Genomic DNA, 18,714 nt, shown 5'->3' on the forward strand with positions numbered 1-18,714 from the left:
ATGCAGGGGGATCTTATAGAAACATATAAAATTATGAAGGGAATAGATAGGATAGATGCGGGGAGGTTGTTTTCACTGGTGGGTGAAAGCAGAACTAGGGGGCATAGCATCAAAATAAGGAGAAGTAGATTTAGGACTGAGCTTAAGAGGAACTTCTTCACCCAAAGGGTTGTGAATCTATGGAATTCCCTGTCCAGTGAAGCTGTTGGGGCTCCTTCATTAAATGTTTTCAAGATAGAGATAGATAGCTTCTTGAAGAATAAAGGAATAAAGAATTCTGGTGTTCGGCGGGTAAGTAGAGCTGAGTCCACAAAAGATCAGCCATGATCTCATTGAATGGCGCAGCAGGCTCGAAGGGCCAGGTAACCTACTCCTGCTCCTAGTTCTTATGTTCTTATATTCTTATTTAGGAGATGACAATACATTCAAAACGTTTGGAGAGCAAAAGGGGGTTTGGGCAGTAGTTTGTAAGGACAGAGGATTTTTAATGGGCTATTTGAGGAGGTGGATGTTGATGCAAGTTTTGAAAGTAAGAAGGACTATTGACAACATCAGTGAGCATGGGGGCCAAAAAAGGAGCTTTGCTGATCAACTGTTCAGTAGGAATTGGGTCAAGGGAATGGGAGGTGGATCAAATGGACAAGATGAACTATGAGGTAGTATGAGGGGAGTTCCAGGAAAGATGGGAGGAAGATGTGGATTCAGGTTTAGATTAGATGGGAGCCTGGGGGAGCTTTGACCAGGTGGGCAAGGAGAAGGGGAAAGGAGCAGAGGCTGAATGGATGGTTTTAATTTTAGTGATAAAGAAGCCCATGAGGCCCTTGCATGTTGTTCGAGGTGAAAGAGGAATCACACACTGAAAATATTCCAGATTTCAGTTACTTTGTAAATGTGAAAATTGAGCAATATTTTGCTTCTTGGAGATGCTATCTGGTTAAACAGTTACAGTTTCCATTATGGGTACATATTTAACACAGGGCGGCACAGTAGCACAATGTTTAGCACTGTCGCTTTACAGGGTCCCAGGTTCGATTCTCGGCTTGGGTCACTGACTGTGCAGAATCTGCATGTTTTCCCCGTGTCTGCGTTGGTTTCCTCCCACAGTCCAAAGATGTGCAGATTAGGTGGATTGGCCATGCTAATCTTAGTGTCCAAACAAAAAAGGTTATGGGGATAGGGTGAAGGTATGGGCTTAAGTGGGGTGCTCTTTCCAAGGACTGGTGCAGACCCGGTGGGCTGAATGGCCTCCTTCTGCACTGTAAATTCTATGATTCTATGAACATTTTATTGAAATATACAGAAATTACAGCACAGAAACAGGCCTTTCAGCCCATCTAGTGTCTGTTGGTGTTTATTCTCCACACAAAACTCCTCCCACACTACATTACCAAGCTGCATCACCATATCTTTTCATTCCTTTCCCTCTCATGTGCTTATCCAGTTTCCTAATAAATATTTCTTTGCTATTGGCTTCAATTGCACAATCTTGTGGTAAAATGGGCAACGGCCTGAATCTTGGGCCTGACACAGAATTGACACTTTAAATTCAGAATTGGAAATTTTAATTTAAACGACAGTCAGAACCACAGAAAGGCATGACGGGAACTCAAACAGCCAAGTTTGAACATAGTGGGCATACACAGACAAGCCAGGGCAAGTCTGGGCTTGTCCTGTAAACTGGAGATCGGAGATAATCGGCTCTATTCAGATAGATCAATTGTTGTGGATTGCCCAGATGCAGCCAGACTTTCCGGCATCTTGATATCCCACCGTTACCATATATGGGATAAGGTTACGTGCTGACAATGCACCTGAGGATGGACTCTGGGGGAGGGGGGGGGGGGGGGGGTGTATTCTTGGTGTCTTGCAGACTTGCAATCAACAACTCTATTGGGTATTGCAACCCCTGCCCAGTGACCTCATTGGCTGAGGGCCAGAGAAACATCTAGAAGGCAACGAAGAGGGGGATAAGAGACACCCATAGACCCTCCCCAGCAAAGACAGAGACAGCAGAGAAGACTCAACGGCAGACCAGAGAGCAGGCAGAGGAGGCGTGCGACATCCACCTTCACAGAAGAGGGCCCTGAGATGACTGAGGCTAGAGGATTGCACCCGTAGCTAAATCATTTCATCGGGACGGGTAGTACTGGAATCCTGGGTAGAGTATATTTGAGATAATTTGGGAGTGTAATTATTTTATTTTGTTTGTGAATAAATTTGGGTTGAACCTGTGTTTGTCTTTTGTTCATTTTGGAAATAAGGGCACCTGGGTGAAACATTTTACTAATAAACTGGTTGAAGGGTTTGTTAATTTACAGACAACAATCTTCTCAATTCTTTATTGGATTTATTAGTGATTGTCTCATGTTTATAACTCCTAGCTCTCAACTCCTCAACAATTGGAAATCTTCTCCAGTCTCGCCATCAAACCCCGTCATCATTGAGAGGTCACCCCTCAAACTTCTCTGCCCTGGAGAAAAAAGTATCTTATTCTGCTTTAGTCGTGTCAGCATCGCAAACTGATATTCATATTTCCCCAACATTTATATGGGTCGTGGTATCTGAACTAGGCAGGACCTGCCGAGATGGTATTCCTGATAATTAAAACTTTTAAATGGAAATAATCTAAAAATGGGTCTTGAAAATTGCAAGTGATGGGACTGTGTTTATTTCTTTTGGCAGCTTGTTCCACTGTGGAATTGTCCTTGAGAAGAAAGATTGTTGATACACTGTCTTGGAAACAAATGGTCTTTGCAGCTTGAGTAAAGACAACCTCACGTCTTGTTATTGCTGGAGGGCAGCACGGTAGCATAGTGGTTAGCGCAGTTGCTTCACAGCTCAAGGGTCCCAGGTTCGATTCCCGACTTGGGTCACTGTCTGTGTGGAGTCTGCACGTTCTCCCCATGTGTGCGTGGGTTTCCTCCAGGTGTTCCGGTTTCCTCCCACAGTCCAAAGATGTGCGGGTTAGGTGGATTGGCCATGCTAAATTGCCCTCAGTGTCCAAAAAGGTTAAAAGGGGTTGCTGGGATAGGGTGGAGGTGTGGGCTTGGGTGGGGTGCTCTTTCCAAGGGCCGGTGCAGACTCAATGGGCCGAATGGCCTCCTTCAGCACTGTAAATTCTATGATTCTATGACACTTGTTTCTGTCAATTCTCACCAGTCTATTCCATATTTTGTAAAATGTGGTCAGTCTATTTTTGTCCCTCCTTTGCTGTAGTGATTCTCATCAAGGATGTGCACTGGTGCATTTCCTATACTAATTCGTGCAGAAACATGCATCACATCTTTGGATCGCTTCAGTCTTATTTATATCTCTTGCCACTGTGGTGATCCACTGTAATAGGAGATGTAAGGTAGGACCTGCACTACAGGTTCGCCAGTAGCTCCTGCCGCCTGGCTCCGCCCAGGGAGAAATGTATAAATATGCATGACCTCCAGTGCTCTGTCATTTCGCCAGCTGCAGCAGGAGGCCTCGCATCTGACTGTAATAAAGCCACTGTTGTACCCAACTTTAGTCTTTGTGCAATTGATCGTGCATCAGTTTATTACAGTCAGATTTTCTACAGAATGGATATCCAAATTAAGCCCGATCGCCTACAGCTGGAGCCGCACTCGCCCAACGCCAGGAAAGACTTTACTCACTGGCTAGCATGTTTCGAGGATTACATCAACGCGGCGGACCCTGCGCCAACCGAGGCTCAGAAGATAAACGTCCTGTACTCCAGACTGAGCTCCAGCATGTTCCCGTTGATCCAAGACGACACAACTTACACAAAAGCGATGGAACTCCTCAAAGAACGCTACGCGCAGAAGTCGAACACGCTCTTCGCCAGGCATGTACTTGCCACCCGCTCGCAACTACCTGGTGAGTCCATCGAAGACTTCTGGCGGGCCCTAATTCCACTTGTCCGGGACTGTGACTGTCAGGCCGTCACGGCCGCCGAACACGCGAATCTCCTCATGCGCGATGCCTTTGTGACGGGGATTGCGTCGGACCGCATCCGAGAACGATTGCTGGAAGGGGCCACGCTCGAACTGGCGGAGATGAAAATCTTGGCGCTCTCCATGACGGTCGCATCCCGTAACGTACAAGCGTACCCCTCCCGCCACGTTGCCCACCCTTCTACTCCTTCCTACCCCTCCTGGACCCCGTTGACGACCTTCTCAGCCGGGGCCCTGCCTTCGCAATGCGCCTGCGCCGCGGTCAGCAGAAGCACCCCCGCCAACACTGCCCGGCCCTCACTGCAGTTTGTAAAGCCTGCAGTAAAAAGGGTCACTTCGCGGCTGTGTGCCAGGCCCGCGCAGTCGCTGCGATTGTGCCCGCTATCGCCCCCTCCCCCATGCCAGATGCACAATGGGAGCCTCCATCTTCTCCTTCCGGGTCCATGTGCGACCAATGGGCACTGCCATCTTGTCCCGACCCCGCAATGTGCGCACCATGGGCGCCACCATCTTGTCCCAACCCCGCAATGTGCGCACCATGGGCGCCGCCATCTTGTTCCCCACAGGGTCCCCGGACATCTCGACATCAGAACCGCAGCCGCTCGCCACCCGAAGCATCCGATGGCTACCCGCAGCTCGCTTCGATGACGCTGGACCAATCTCGCCCACACAACCTAGCCATCGCGTCGACGACGGTTAAAATCAACGGCCACGCGACCTTGTGCCTGCTGGACTCGGGAGCACCGAAAGCTTCGTTCACCCAGATACGGTAAGGCTGCTCCCTCCCGGTCCACCCTGCCAATCAAAGGATCTCCCTAGCCTCCGGATCCCACTCCGTCCCGATCCGAGGCTTTTGTAGTCACCCTCACGGTCCAGGGAGTAGAATTTAGTAACTGCCGCCTCAATGTCCTTCCTAATCTCTGCATTGCACTCCTGTTGGGCCTGGACTACCAGTGCAACCTCCAGAGCCTCACCCTTAAATTTGGCGGGCCCTTACCCCCCCCCCCCCCCCTTACCGTTTGCGGCCTCGCGACCCTCAAGGTCGATCCCCCCTCCCTTTTTGCAAACCTAACTGCAGATTGCAAGCCCGTTGCCACTAGGAGCAGACGATACAACACCCAGGACAAGATCTTCATCAGGTCCGAAGTCCAGCGGCTGCTTAAGGAGGGTATTATCGATGCCAGCAACAGCCCCTGGAGAGCCCAAGTGGTAGTGGTTAAAACTGGGGAGAAACACAGGATGGTCGTGGACTACAGCCAGACCATCAATTGGTACATGCATCTTGACGCGTACCCCCTCCCACGCATATCTGATATGGTCACTCAGATTGTGCAGTACCGGGTCTTCTCAACAATTGACTTGAAATCCGCCAACCACCAGCTCCCCATCCGGAAGTCGGACCGGCTATACACGGCCTTCGAGGCGGGCGGTCGCCTCTACCACTTCCTTAGGGTCCCTTTCGGTGTCACAAATGGGGTCTCGGTCTTCCAAAGAGAGATAGACCGAATGGTTGACCAGTACGGTTTGCGGGCCACCTTTCCGTACTTAGATAGTGTCACCATCTGCGGCCATAACCAGCAGGACCACGATGCCAACCTCGATAAATTCCTCCGCACTGCCACTCTTCTCAACCTGACCTACAACAAAGAGAAGTGTGTGTTCAGCACAACCCGGTTAGCCATTCTCGGCTATATAGTCCAAAACGGACCTCTCGGGTCCGACCCCGAGCACATGCGCCCCCTCATGGAACTTCCCCTTCCCCACTGCCCCAAGGCCCTCAAACACTACCTGGGGTTCTTTTCCTACTACGCTCAATGGGTCCCAAACTATGCGGACAAGGCCCGCCCACTCATTCAGTCCACCCAATTCCCCCTTGTAGCCGAGGCACAACATCACCAAGGCCGGGATGCGCTCAGTGGACGAGTCACTGCCTTTCCAAATAGAAAGCGACGATTGAGACGTCGCCCTTGCCGCCACCCTAAACCAGGCAGGCAGACCCGTGGCATTCTTTTCCCGCACCCTTCATGCCTCTGAAATTCGACACTCATCCGTCGAGAAGGAGGCTCAAGCTATCGTTGAAGCTGTGCGGCATTGGAGGCACTACCTGGCCGGTAAAAGATTCACTCTCCTTACGCACCAACGATCAGTAGCCTTCATGTTCAATAACACACAGCGGGGCAAGATCAAAAATGATAAAAATCTTGCAGTGGAGAATCGAGCTCTCCACCTATAATTACGGGATCTTGTATCGCCCCGGTAAACTCAACGACCCCCCAGACGCCCTCTCCCGAGGTACATGTGCCAACGCACAAGTGGACCAACTCCGGGCCCTACACGACAGCCTTTGTCACCCGGGGGTCACTCGATTGTACCATCTGGTCAAAGCTCGCAATCTGCCCTACTCCGTCGAGGAAGTAAGGACAGTCACCAGGGACTGCCAGGTCTGTGCGGAGTGCAAGCCACACTTCTACCGGCCGGACCGTGCGCGCCTGGTGAAGGCTTCCCACCCCTTTGAACGCCTCAGCATGGATTTCAAAGGGCCCCTCCCCTCCACCAACCGTAACACGTATATTCTCAGTGTGGTCGATGAGTACTCCAGATTCCCCTTCGCCATCCCATGCCCCGATATGACGTCTGCCACCGTCATCAAGGCCCTCAGCACCATCTTCGCTCTGTTCAGTTTCCCTGCCTACATCCACAGTGACAGGGGATCCTCATTCATGAGCGATGAGCTGCGTCAGTTCCTGCTCAGCAGGGGTATAGCCTCCAGCAGGACGACCAGCTACAACCCCCGGGAAAACGGGCAAGTAGAACGGGAGAATGGGACGGTTTGGAGGGCCGTCCAGCTGGCCCTACAGTCCAGGAACCTCCCAGCTTCTCGCTGACAGGAGGTCCTCCCTCACGCTCTGCTCTCCATCCGGTCAGTATTGTGCACCGCCACTAATAACACACCCCATGAACGTGTTTTTACCTTCCCCAGGAAGTCCACATCCGGGGTGTCGCTCCCGACTTGGCTCACTGCTCCAGGACCGGTCCTTCTCCGTAGGCACGTCCGACTCCACAAGGCGGACGGACCCCTTGGTGGACAGGGTTCACCTGCTCCACGCCAACCCTCAATATACCTACGTGGAGTTCCCCGACGGCCACCAAGATACTGTCTCACTCAGGGACCTGGCACCGTCAGGTTCCATCCCAACACCCGCCCCCCATCAATGCGCCCTCCCCCCCACCTCCCACCGCGCCGCCAATATTGACCCCACCAGACCACCCCCCCTCCTCCCCTTTTCCGCACAAGAGGACGAAGAGGACTTCTGCACGCTCCCGGAGTTCCCCGATGACTGGCCAGCATCAGCACCACCACCACCGCCATCGGTGCCACCTCCACCACCGCCACCGTTACGCCGCTCCCAACGAAGCACCAAAGCACCGGACCGGCTGAACCTTTGACGGACTCCAGACCGTCAACATGGACTTTTCTTTCCCTACCACTGTACATAATTCCACTAATTGTATATAGTTTCACGTCAACCCCGCCGGACTCATTTTTAACAGGGAGGGAATGTGGTGATCTACTGATAGGAGATGTAAGGTAGGACCTGCACTACAAGTTCGTCAGTAGCTCCTGCCGGCTGGCTCCGCCCAGGGAGAACTGTATAAATATGCATGACCTCCAGTGCTCTGCCATTTCGCCAGCTGCAGCAGGAGGCCATGCATCTGACTGTAATAAAGCCATAGTTGTACCCAACTTTAGTCTTTGTGCAATTGATCGTGCATCAGCCACGTAAGGATCCAACACAGAACCTGCATACTAATATTCTCGCTCTGGGTGAACAAGTGTCTGGTAAGCTTAACTCTGATGTTTTTGTTACAATTCTAAAGATTCATCCTCAGAAATCCAAGAACCCTGTTTGTTTTGAATGTTATCTGCTGAATGTGGAATCCCCATTGACAATTGTTTTTTTTAAAGTATTTGTATTGAGGTCTTTCATTTTAACAAACAATGCAACAAAACCACAGGAATGGTACACATCAGCAAGAGAAAAAATGTCTCAATATACATGGATACAGAGGGGAACAGGAGAACAGCAATATAGCTGGTTCAGTACAATAATTTGACTCAACTTGGTGCCTCTATATACAACACCAGAGAACAAGGAGGATAAGGCCGTGTAAACATGGTAAAATGGTACGCATCTTTCCACAGTGCAGTGATTTCTTGCAATAACAACGAGAGTTCAGGATACATATTTCACGCCATGTTTTGGTACGCACCAGCACATTTCTCCCTAACTCCAGCAGCACCAGAGGCACCAATTACACACTGTAACCTCCTGCCCTCAGACACCAGACCTGTCTATACCCCTGTGGGAGCCAATCATGGATTCTTTATGCCCACCATGACAAAAATGGAAAATTACAAAGAAAATATGTGAGAGTTCTAGAATATAAGACATAGGAGCAGAATTAGGCCATTCAGCCCATCGAGTCTGCTCCGCCATTCAATCATGGCTGATATGTTTCTCATCCCCATTCTCCTGCCTTCTCTCCATAACCCCTGATCCTCTTATTAATCGAGTTCCAAGAGCATGTTACACATATGCCACACAACAAAACATAACTCTAACTTTAGACACAGTACAGAACCATCATCATTTCACATATTTGAACATAAATTCAGATCATGGTCAGTGAAGTCAGTGCCTTCCAATAACCCGATAGAGACAGGATACAAAACAATGGGAGAACTACCAGGAGCAGAAGGTCACAGGATAAAAGAAGACTAGGACACAACCAAGAATCCGTATTCCTCCAGCGCATGCCCTCACCAACTTATGAAGAGGAGAAAAAGCTGCTCATTCAGACATGGGAGCGTCCAGCCATAATGGGGGAAACAGGATATCAACCATAGTACAGGAACCGGCTCAACCCCAGGCCCGCGTGCACATAGGAGTCAGTAAACCAAAGATATTCAAGCACAACAAAAAAAGTTTCTCAAGACGTCCCTAATAAGTCCCTTTGAGAAGAGACATCCCAAGTAAATGGGGGCCACAGGGTATCAACCACAGCATAAGACCTAGCCTAGTCCAACATTCTCTAACATACAGCTGCCAGTGCCCCTAGGACACCCAACACACACCAAGACCTAACACCTTGCCGGCCCTGCACCTCACCGACCACATCCAGGACAGTGCGCCAACCCAACTGATACTAGCAAAATCACACCAGCCTCAACCTGGAAGACCCCACCACTGAATAGCAGAAGAATCATCAAGACATCCAAAAATTAGGCGTCATGAGTAGGGACCGATTCTCCCCTCCCTCCCCAGAACAATATGGTGAATCCTCCACAAAGCACTGAACAAAAACACTTATAAAGGCACACTGCTCACCCAGATTAAGAGAACAAGAACCTCCCTAAGGGAGGAATGCCCAAATTAATTCAGGAACATTAGTCATCGTTTTGTATGTCATTGCAAGAAAGATACTAGGGGACGAAGCATTGCTGCCTCAACAGAGACAAAACACTGCCCTCCCCATGGAAAACCCAACCACAATGAGGAGGACACTCAGGAAACTTTTTCCCAGAGTGGGGGACTCAATTACTAGGGGTCACGAGTTCAAGGTGAGAGGGGAAATGTTTAAGGGAGATATGAGTGGAAAGTTCTTTACGCAGAGGGTGGTGAGTGCCTCGAACGCATTGCCGGCGGAGGTAGTAGAGGCGGGCACGATAGCGTCATTTAAGATGTATCTAGACAGATACATGAATGGGCAGGGAGCAGAGGGATACAGATCCTTAGAAAATAGGCGACAGTTTTAGATAGAGGATCTGGATCGGCGCAGACTTGGAGGGCCGAAGGGCCTGTTCCTGTGCTGTAATTTTTCTTTGTTCTTTGAAACCACTATATAAGACCACTTGGAGGAGGGCTCCTAACTCCTTCCAGCAAACTACTCCAAAGAAAGGCTCCAACAGCGTAGAAGCATAACATACAGACTCTTACTTCAATAATTTTAATATGGATTAATCGACCACACCCCGGCATGCATCACCACTCATTTCCTCCTAATAGCTCTAAAAACGCCAACCACAAGGAAGAACCAGAAGGAACCCAATCCTCTCCAGGATGAACGATCTGGACGGGCCTTTGAAGGAGATAAGCACAGATCTAAAAATTCAAAGTAACAAAATGCAAAATAAAAACCCGATGCAATTAGCTCTAACTGCGGGCTTTTCTCAATCCAAATGGGGACTTATCTAACCCCACCACCACACCAACCAACCACCCATCACTCCACTGTGGCTCCACTCATCTTCCCTATAAATGAGATAAGGGGTGTCTAAAATGCACTCCCTTCGCACAATGGCAAGGATTGCAGCACATTAAAAAAGGAGCAAAACTGCACAGTCACATATAATTTTCTAAAATTGGACAACAGACAACCCTGACCCTCGAGTTCACACATCGCACACCTTTGCTAGGAGAAAAGGCAACAAGAAACCAACAGCATAATCTGAAGGGAATAAAGTTCAGGATTATTGATGAACTGCAGGATAATATCTATGATGCTCGGAAAGGCCAAAGCCATGACAGGATTGTTGAACAACCCTCAAGATCTCTTGAAGGTGCCATTGAACGAAGCGCCTTGACCACCACCACCAATCCGTTGCCCTGACGCCCAGGCAACTAGAAACCTTGGACCCAATCAGGGGGGATGACTCGACATGACCAGCCACCTCCAACCCCTCGTGATGAGCATCGAGAACACGATAATACAAGAGCAGTGGTCAGGGGCCCCAACCAACCCCACGCCTTGAAGACCAGGTACAATGTGCTCCGTCGAACCTGATGCGTGCCCAACCTCCAAATCAAGATTGCTAAAGCATGACAGCCAATTTTCAAACTCAGTCGGAAATTCGCCCCCCACTTCTTGCAAGAGACCGGGCTCATGAACACTCCCTGTGCGGCCTCTACTCCCGACTTGGTCAGGATAGACGACACACCATGCAGCAGGGTTTCTAAGGACCGAAGGCGGGCCCCCACCAGGGAAATTTCTCTTTCAAACACCAGGATTCTCTTCTGCACTTCCACCATTCACTCAAGGAAACCTTGCAGTTCATCAAAATGAGCGCCAAAGACCTGAACCATGGAGCCAAGATCCTCATCCAACACCTTATTCTCAATTGCAGCCATCAACCTGCTGCAAACCGTACCACCGTAGGCCCGCTCACCAGCGAAACCATCACTGCAAGCTGAGCCCCACCCCAGCCACCTCTGACTGCCTCAATCAAACGAGGGTTCTCTCTGATTTAACTCTGCCCCTCATCACAAAACTCCAACCAGGATCAGCCAGGGACATAGTGCAAGACATATATCCCCCCCACCCAAAAAATAATATTCCTGGAATGTGCTTTAGGATAAAATAGAAGATTACAGGAAGCCCGAGCTCGCGAAAACAGAGCCGCTACCGCACTCACATCACGTTACCCCACTCTGAAGATTGTTTTGAAGATGAACCCACAGGTCTGGTTGCGTATCTACCTATTGACAAATCTAATTGCAGAACTGTTGGTGTGGATCCCTTTTGATGGTGGTACACACCACATAGCATTTTTTGACATCCTTCAGTGGGGCCCTGCCATCTTTTGTAATTCCAGAAGTTCATCTTGCAATGAACCGACATGACCTGGAGTTTTCCTTCATGGGTTAACCAGAGAGTGATCTGCAAAGGCCCAACCCTTTTTATTTTTATTTTGTTGCCAAAGCAACAACAGTTTTCCCCCCTGATAATTATTAGTAAAAAAGTGTGGGTGGGGTGGGGGACACACACACAATGTTATTGGGGCAACAATAATCACAAGTTTTGAAACGCACCAATTCTGTTTAATTAAACGTTTCAGGACTACAAGTCCCAGAGCCCTATTCCAAAGCAAGTCTCCTCCCTTTGATTCCCACTCGCACGTAATGTGTAATAATCACTCTCTGACAAATGAGGTCCTGTTCCGGAAATTCAGGTACTGCTGGAAAGACAGTGGGCTCGGGAGGGAGGGAGATCAGTGCCGATGAACTCAGTCTCATGGTAGCTTTGGTCAGCAGGGCAGTGCAATCCTTTTACGTGAGAGAGAAGTGAGGAGCAGCCGAGTAACTGGGAGTTTCACCCCTCCCAGTCCAGGTGAAGGGCAAATGGAGCCAATTCTGAGCCAAGAGGTTGTGATTCAGTTTTTAGTGGAAGCCGGAGGCAAAGTCACGAACTCGGAACTACTGCAGAACTTCAGGAGTGAGCTGGCACATAACGATGGAGGGCGAAAGCGGGAAGCCCGCGAGCTCTTCAAAAGGTTTATTAATAACGTGGCCGTGGTGCGCGAAGAGGAAGGAGTCAAGTTTGTGGTGTTGAAGAGAAAACTGCAGCACCTGGCGAGCGCTCAGCAAACCTCCTCCCCCCCGGCTGCAGGGCGGCAGAAAGAGGAAGGCAAGGTCGCGACGAAGGCGCTGGGGAAGGTGGAGAGTTTGGGCAACTTGGTGGAAGCTGGCGAGACCAGGAGGGGTTTTCCTGAGCCGGGGGCTCGGAGGAATTCAGCCCCTTCTGCACTGACACCCGGTCAGGTCAGAGCCCTGGGTGGCTTGCCAGCTCCTCTGGAAAAGCAGAGAGGCGCCGAGGATGCCCCCCCTGCTATCAAACGGCACCCTTCAGAGGCGCAGGGGTGGGAGAGCTTGACTGAACTCCACAGTCTGCACCCTGCCAAGAGTGGTAGCCTTGAACAGGTCATGGACAATCTCCCCTTGGAGCCACAAGCCCCTGTTGACGAGGGCCTATTTGGGGAGGGTGCTCCAACCTCTGCCTCTCTTGACTCATCTGGACCAGCTCCAGGCAGCGGTGATGGTGAGCTTGTCACTGACATTGTTCCTCAACCTGAGCACCTGGCTTCTCTTTCCCCTTCCCCCACGGATGACAGCAATCTAAGTTTTGAACAAAAGATCGGAAACTTTGAGGCCAAGTCCAGTGATAGCGATATCAACACTCCGAAGTTTCCAACAACTACGCCAACCCAAAAACCCAAGCCATATATGTACCCCCTTCGCTTGCCTCCAGATTCCAGGAGATATGGTATGTGTCACAGCAACCATCCAGATACAGAGGAGAAAGATTTGGAAGATGTCGTTCCAATCAAGAATGGGTACCCAATAGTTTCAGATGACCAAGATGACCCAAAGACATCTAAAATGAAAAGGAGCCAACCGTCAGAGAATCAGCCAACCAGCTCCCCTAATTTAAAGAGAGTTTCTAGATTTTTAAAATTGGCCGAAGATGCTCGGATCTCTGACCAGGTCCCCCTGGATCCTATTGAGCACGAGTGGATTGTGAAAACAGCCTTGGGCCACTGGACCCAAGTGTCGGGACTGATGCTGAGAGACAGTTATTTGGCCGAGAAGAAGGATTTCATGTCTGGCTTCACCGCCATCCACTGGGCAGCAAAGTCCGGCAACAGTGAGATTATGTGTTGGATCATTAACACAGCTGAGCTAAATGGCATCAAGATGGATGTCAACTCGAAAGCATATGGTGGTTACACTCCCTTGCACATTGCTGCAATACATGGCAAAGAGACGATCATTGCTGAGCTGGTGCAAACATATGGAGCAAAAACAACTCTAAGGGATTATAGTGGCAAGAGGCCATATCATTATCTAAACAAGGATAATTCCTGCAAAGTGAGGCAGTTGTTAGGGGACCCAGAGACTTTCAACACTGAATCAATTCCTAACAAAAGGGGGTCAAAGGTGGCATCTTCCATCCTGAGCAGCACTAACACTCTTCTGGGTGCATTCGCTGATGACATGAGCTTCCAGGAGTTTTCCAAATCATTGAAAAAAACAAGTAATCTAAGCAAGTTCTTTACTGCTCCAACTGGACACAAGAAAAGAACTAAAATGCGCCTGAACTTCACTTCACTGAATGAAGAGGAAGAGGAGCAAGAAGAGATTGTTCTGAAACGTCGACCTGTGACTGAAGTGTTTTTCTGACTTTTTAAAGTCATTTTTAAAGTCGATCAGATGACAGCTGCTTCTAGTGCTGTGTTAATAGGTGATCTTTGGGTGATTATGTGGGTCAAAATGTAATCTAATGCACTAACTAAAAGTTTTAAAATGATTATTGTGTTCTTCATGCACAGCAGTATCTTGTAATAAACTTACTTCATTTCTAGAAGTTTTTTTGTGGTCAGTTGATTATCTCTTACATGTAAAAAGGTTACTAGAGTGGGGCATGTATCAGAATTCTGGTGTTACCACAGATGGGTTGCAGTATAGTCCCACAGACTGCAGCCAAGGTAGGGGGCTGCTGTTTCCTCAGCTGGCTGCCATTATAGCCATGGCTAGGTGGGTGAGGGCTTCATGCCTGGCATGCCTCCCAGATTGCCTATTAGTCCAAGTAGAACACCCAAAATGAGTTCTGATGTGAGATCTCTGAAGTCTGTAAATTTGTTCAGGGCGTTTTTCAGATCCAGAGTGATCTTACTGCTGGCCTGTCATTCCATGTGGAGATTTTTGCTTTGTTAAAATTTATATGTTTAGCTGAATAATGACCTCGGCTCCCTGCCCCAAAATCATTTGCAGCAGCGTTGAGTATCCAAGATGCTTTGGTCAGGAACCCAGAATCTTCAAATGATTACATCCCTGCAGTTTTTGTTTGAGGAGACCATAATGCTGAGCAGAAGTCCCCATGTCCTCAATCGTCTCGCCTCAGCTGGCCCATTGCCTTTTCACTAAAGGGTTTTGCGGAACCTGTAGCCTCATATATTTTAAAGATCTTCAGCTCAGGTTACAGTGATATCCACACAGCAGATTTTTGTTTATTTGATTACGAACTGCACGCTCTCTATCGTTAGGGACACAGCTTACTTTCACTGGTCCATTGCACAGGTCCAGGGAGCTTAGCCCAAGTTGGCAATAGCTCATGCTGATGGATCCTAAGCATGTACAGAAATAACTGTTCATGTTTAACCAGATAAAAACCCTTTGCTACCAGCACAGAGCACTTGTGAACTTGTTAAGTGAGGACCATTAGGTTATTGCTTTCATGGTGATTCTGAGTTGAGAGGGAATAAATCTGGTCCCTTTGAGTCAGTGTTCTGGAACGCTGATCAACCTGGTTTGTGTTGAATTACTGAGTTCTCCAAAGGAGCATTGATTTAATTCAGTTTTTGTGCTGAAAACTGTCATTTTGGAGGTACCTTAATCCCAAAGCAGGATATATATTGGACAATTCACCAGTGGAAATGTTATTACGTACTGCTTTTGTGTCATTCTGGATACTATTTTTGAATAAAGTGTTGCCAGTCACAGAGGACCATAGGCTGTTCTCCCCTTTTGAGAGCTCACTGGTGATGATTATGGGCTGGTTTAGCACAGAGGGCTAAACAGCTGGCTTGTAATGCAGAACAAGGCCAGCAGTGCGGGTTCAATTCCCATACCGACCTCCCCAAACAGGCGCCAGAATGTGGTGACTAGGGACCTATCACAGTAATTTCATTGAAGCCTACTTATGACAATAAGCAATTATTATTATTATTTAATCTGAGGGTCACCACCCCTCAGGCGAGGTTGAGAAGGCGGGGCCTTCATGAATAACCTCAGCCGTTACGGGAATTGAACCCTCGCTGCTGATGTCACTGATAGTTCAACCCACTACTGTGGATAAATTATTTCACATGCCTTCAAAGTTTGCTTTAATTTGTGAACTTGGTTTGTGACTATTGCGTCTCACTTTCAAACCTAGTATCTAATTCTATCGTATTACCATCACTATTTGAAAGATCCTTCTTTACTTGTCAGAGTAATCATGATCGTTGGTTCATCACTCATTGTTGAATCCAATATGGTCCCTTGCTGCTTTTAAACGTCTAGAAATTGAAGAGAAACTGAAGGACAGAAGCTTTGTTCAAATAAACGTAACTTGTAATTTTTTTCACCATCTATCTTTTATTTGAGGTTGAGAGCTGTGGTAAGAAATCTTCACATATGATGGTGCTTATATTGTCCCTTTGGCAGCTTTATTTGAATCCACTGAGAAAAGCGAAATTGTGTCTCTGGATATGATTTATTTATTAATGTTATTTGAGTACAAAAAGACCAATACATCTGAATAAGCTTTTAACTTAAAAAATTTACAACAACATTTTAAAATAAAAACATATTTCCCTTTTTTCCTTCAGAAAGTGTGTGAAGCTGAGAAACATATTGACAGTTATGGTAACATGAGGCAAAGCATAGACTTAATCATATTGTAAAGAGTGTTGGAGGGGGTCAAGAAATCAATATATTGAAGGTACAGAGTTTATGGAGAAATGCTTGGTCCTTCATTAGTATGCAACTAAGAAATCTTGAATTTGTATAACTTATGGTAAGAATTCAATGACCTGAGGAAACCAGCCTGTGTTCTCCATGACACTGAAACTTAATATGGAACTGGTCAATCTCCTCTGGCATTTAGATGAGCGTTATTACCAAGTATGGGTGAAGGAGAATAATTGCATCAGCATGTTCCACGGCATGGTGGCATAATGGTTCGCACGACTGCCTTACAGTGCCACGGATCCTGGTTCGCTCCCTGTTCCTGCGTGGGTTTCCTCCGAGTGTTCCAGTTTCCTCCCACAGTCCAAAGATGTGCAGGTAAGGTGAATTGGCCATGCTAAATTGCCCCTGCGTGTCCAAAGGCTTAGGTGGAGTTATGGGGATAGGGCCTGGGCATCATCCTATATACGGTGCTCTTTTGGAAGGTTGGTGCAGACTCAATGGGCCAAATGGCCTCCTTCCGCGCTGTAGGGATTCTATGTGTAAATATAATAAATTCCCATTTGAAGTCATGCATTCCTCCATGAAACAAAAGCCATTGAGCAGCAAGTGTTTGGAGTTAAATGAACAATATTCCATCAATACAGTTGACTGGCATGGATGCATCTAGAAATTTAAACTCAACAAAATATGTAGACAACATTTTTGACTCTTAAGTTACAGCTCTAGACCAAATGTTACAACCAAATCCAGGCTTTCAAGTAAAAGCTAATGAAGAAACTAAAATACATGAAAGGCAATTTAATGGTTAAATTTAATCACGTTTATGTAAATCTCTGTGATCAAACTCTCACACTAAAAATAATGTTTCTGGAATTATTTTAGCAACCTATGGGAATCCAGTGGTCAGTTTGTGCAAGCACAATGGCATACTCGTGATAATAAGGGATACAGTATGACACTTTTGACATTGAAAAGGTCCATTGTGCAAGTTGGCTTTTGATTATATTCCAAGGAAGCACTGGGATTTTATTTCTGTACTAAAGGTGCCATTTCATTTAAGAGACAGTAGTTCGGGGGCACTTGCAGGGTATTGACATTTCCAGTGACATGCCAGCCCTGTTTCAAATCTATCATGTAATAGATGGCTAGATATTGGTTCAATGTTTCACGTATTTCAGAATCAGGGATTCTTTAGTTAAATCTATTCAGGAATTTTACATGAAGGAAAGGAATGTCACAGAACTTGTTCTTGGTTTCATATTTCTGAGTGTGCTCATATCTCTGCTTGTACAAACAGTACGAAACATGCCTGTAACCTGGAGACCCATTGTTGTTCCTCTTTAGAGCGCTTTGTGTTTCCAGCGTTTGCAAGTTTTTGTTCCTCTATTTTGTTTCTTTTTTTTAAATTATAAATTTAGAGTACCCAATTAATTTTTTCCAATTAAGGAGCAATTTAGCGTGGCCAATCCACCGACCCTGCACATCTTGGGGTTGTGGGGGTGAAACCCACGCACACACGGAGAGAATGTGCAAACTCCACACAGACAGTGACCCAAGGCCGGGATCAAACATGGGACCTTGGCGCCGTGAGGCAACAATGCTAACCACTGTGCCACCGTGCTGCCCTAACTCTATTTTGTTTCTTAAAGTGTGCCTTGATCTACCCATAATATGTCTGAGAGAGCAAACGGGGATGGCCAACAAGGGCAACCAAACTTACTGCCCACACATTGAGCAGATACTTGTTTTAAAAATCACTCGATTGGTTTAACCATTGAAATCACTGAAATTGCATGTTTCAGTTCAACGATTCTAACCTCTACCAAGGGAGCATCCTCAATTTTGACAAAACAAAAATGCTGAATGGTTAACTAATAAAAGATCTTGGCGCAATGCACGATCATAGTTCCGTGACATCAGAAAACAGCCAATGAGAAGATTGCAGTCAACCATCAGACTAAACAGGAAGCTCTGAGAGCTGTGGCGTCAGCAGAAGAAATTGTGACTCAATATTCGTCTCCAGCTTCTCTTCCAAAGAATTTCACTCTCCTGAAAGTGGCTACTCAGACTGGGGCACCGTTCCATCAGCTGCCCTAGGCCAATCTTCCTGAATGAGACTTAATGATACCTGAGCTATACCATGCATTTTCTATGGAGGGTAGGGGGGACACTGGTTAGATATGAGGAATGAAAAGCAAGACCAATTTCTCCCTCGATCAGTGACACTGATGTCTGGGTGCAGATTGGCTGACACAGTTTGACTTGGATGTAAAATGGTTCTTTCTCAGTCAATGTTGTTCAATGTCATGATGCAGTGCATTTGCCGAATGAGACTTTGAAAAATTGACTCAAAATTTGGGTGAGAGTTTTGTTGAACACAAGCACAAACACTGCCAGCAAATGATAGTATCAGGCAAGGATTTTTGGATCAAGTAGAAACTGGTATAGATAGAAGGCTTGGAGCAATTCCAAGTTGGTTGATT

At 47.4% G+C, this 18,714-nt stretch overlaps 1 protein-coding gene across 1 annotated transcript; it reads left to right on the forward strand.

Moving 5' to 3' along the window:
* The first annotated feature begins 11,965 nt into the window (after positions 1 to 11,965).
* sowahab (sosondowah ankyrin repeat domain family member Ab) lies at positions 11,966 to 14,144 on the forward strand. Its single transcript, XM_072512547.1, has one exon. It carries the CDS (start codon positions 12,122 to 12,124, stop codon positions 13,958 to 13,960), a length of 1,839 nt encoding a protein of 612 aa, XP_072368648.1. The 5' UTR covers positions 11,966 to 12,121; the 3' UTR covers positions 13,961 to 14,144.
* The last annotated feature ends 4,570 nt before the right edge of the window (positions 14,145 to 18,714 follow it).

The sequence above is a fragment of the Scyliorhinus torazame genome, chromosome 7 (genome assembly GCF_047496885.1).
Source record: "Scyliorhinus torazame isolate Kashiwa2021f chromosome 7, sScyTor2.1, whole genome shotgun sequence".
NCBI classification, from domain to species: domain Eukaryota; kingdom Metazoa; phylum Chordata; class Chondrichthyes; order Carcharhiniformes; family Scyliorhinidae; genus Scyliorhinus; species Scyliorhinus torazame.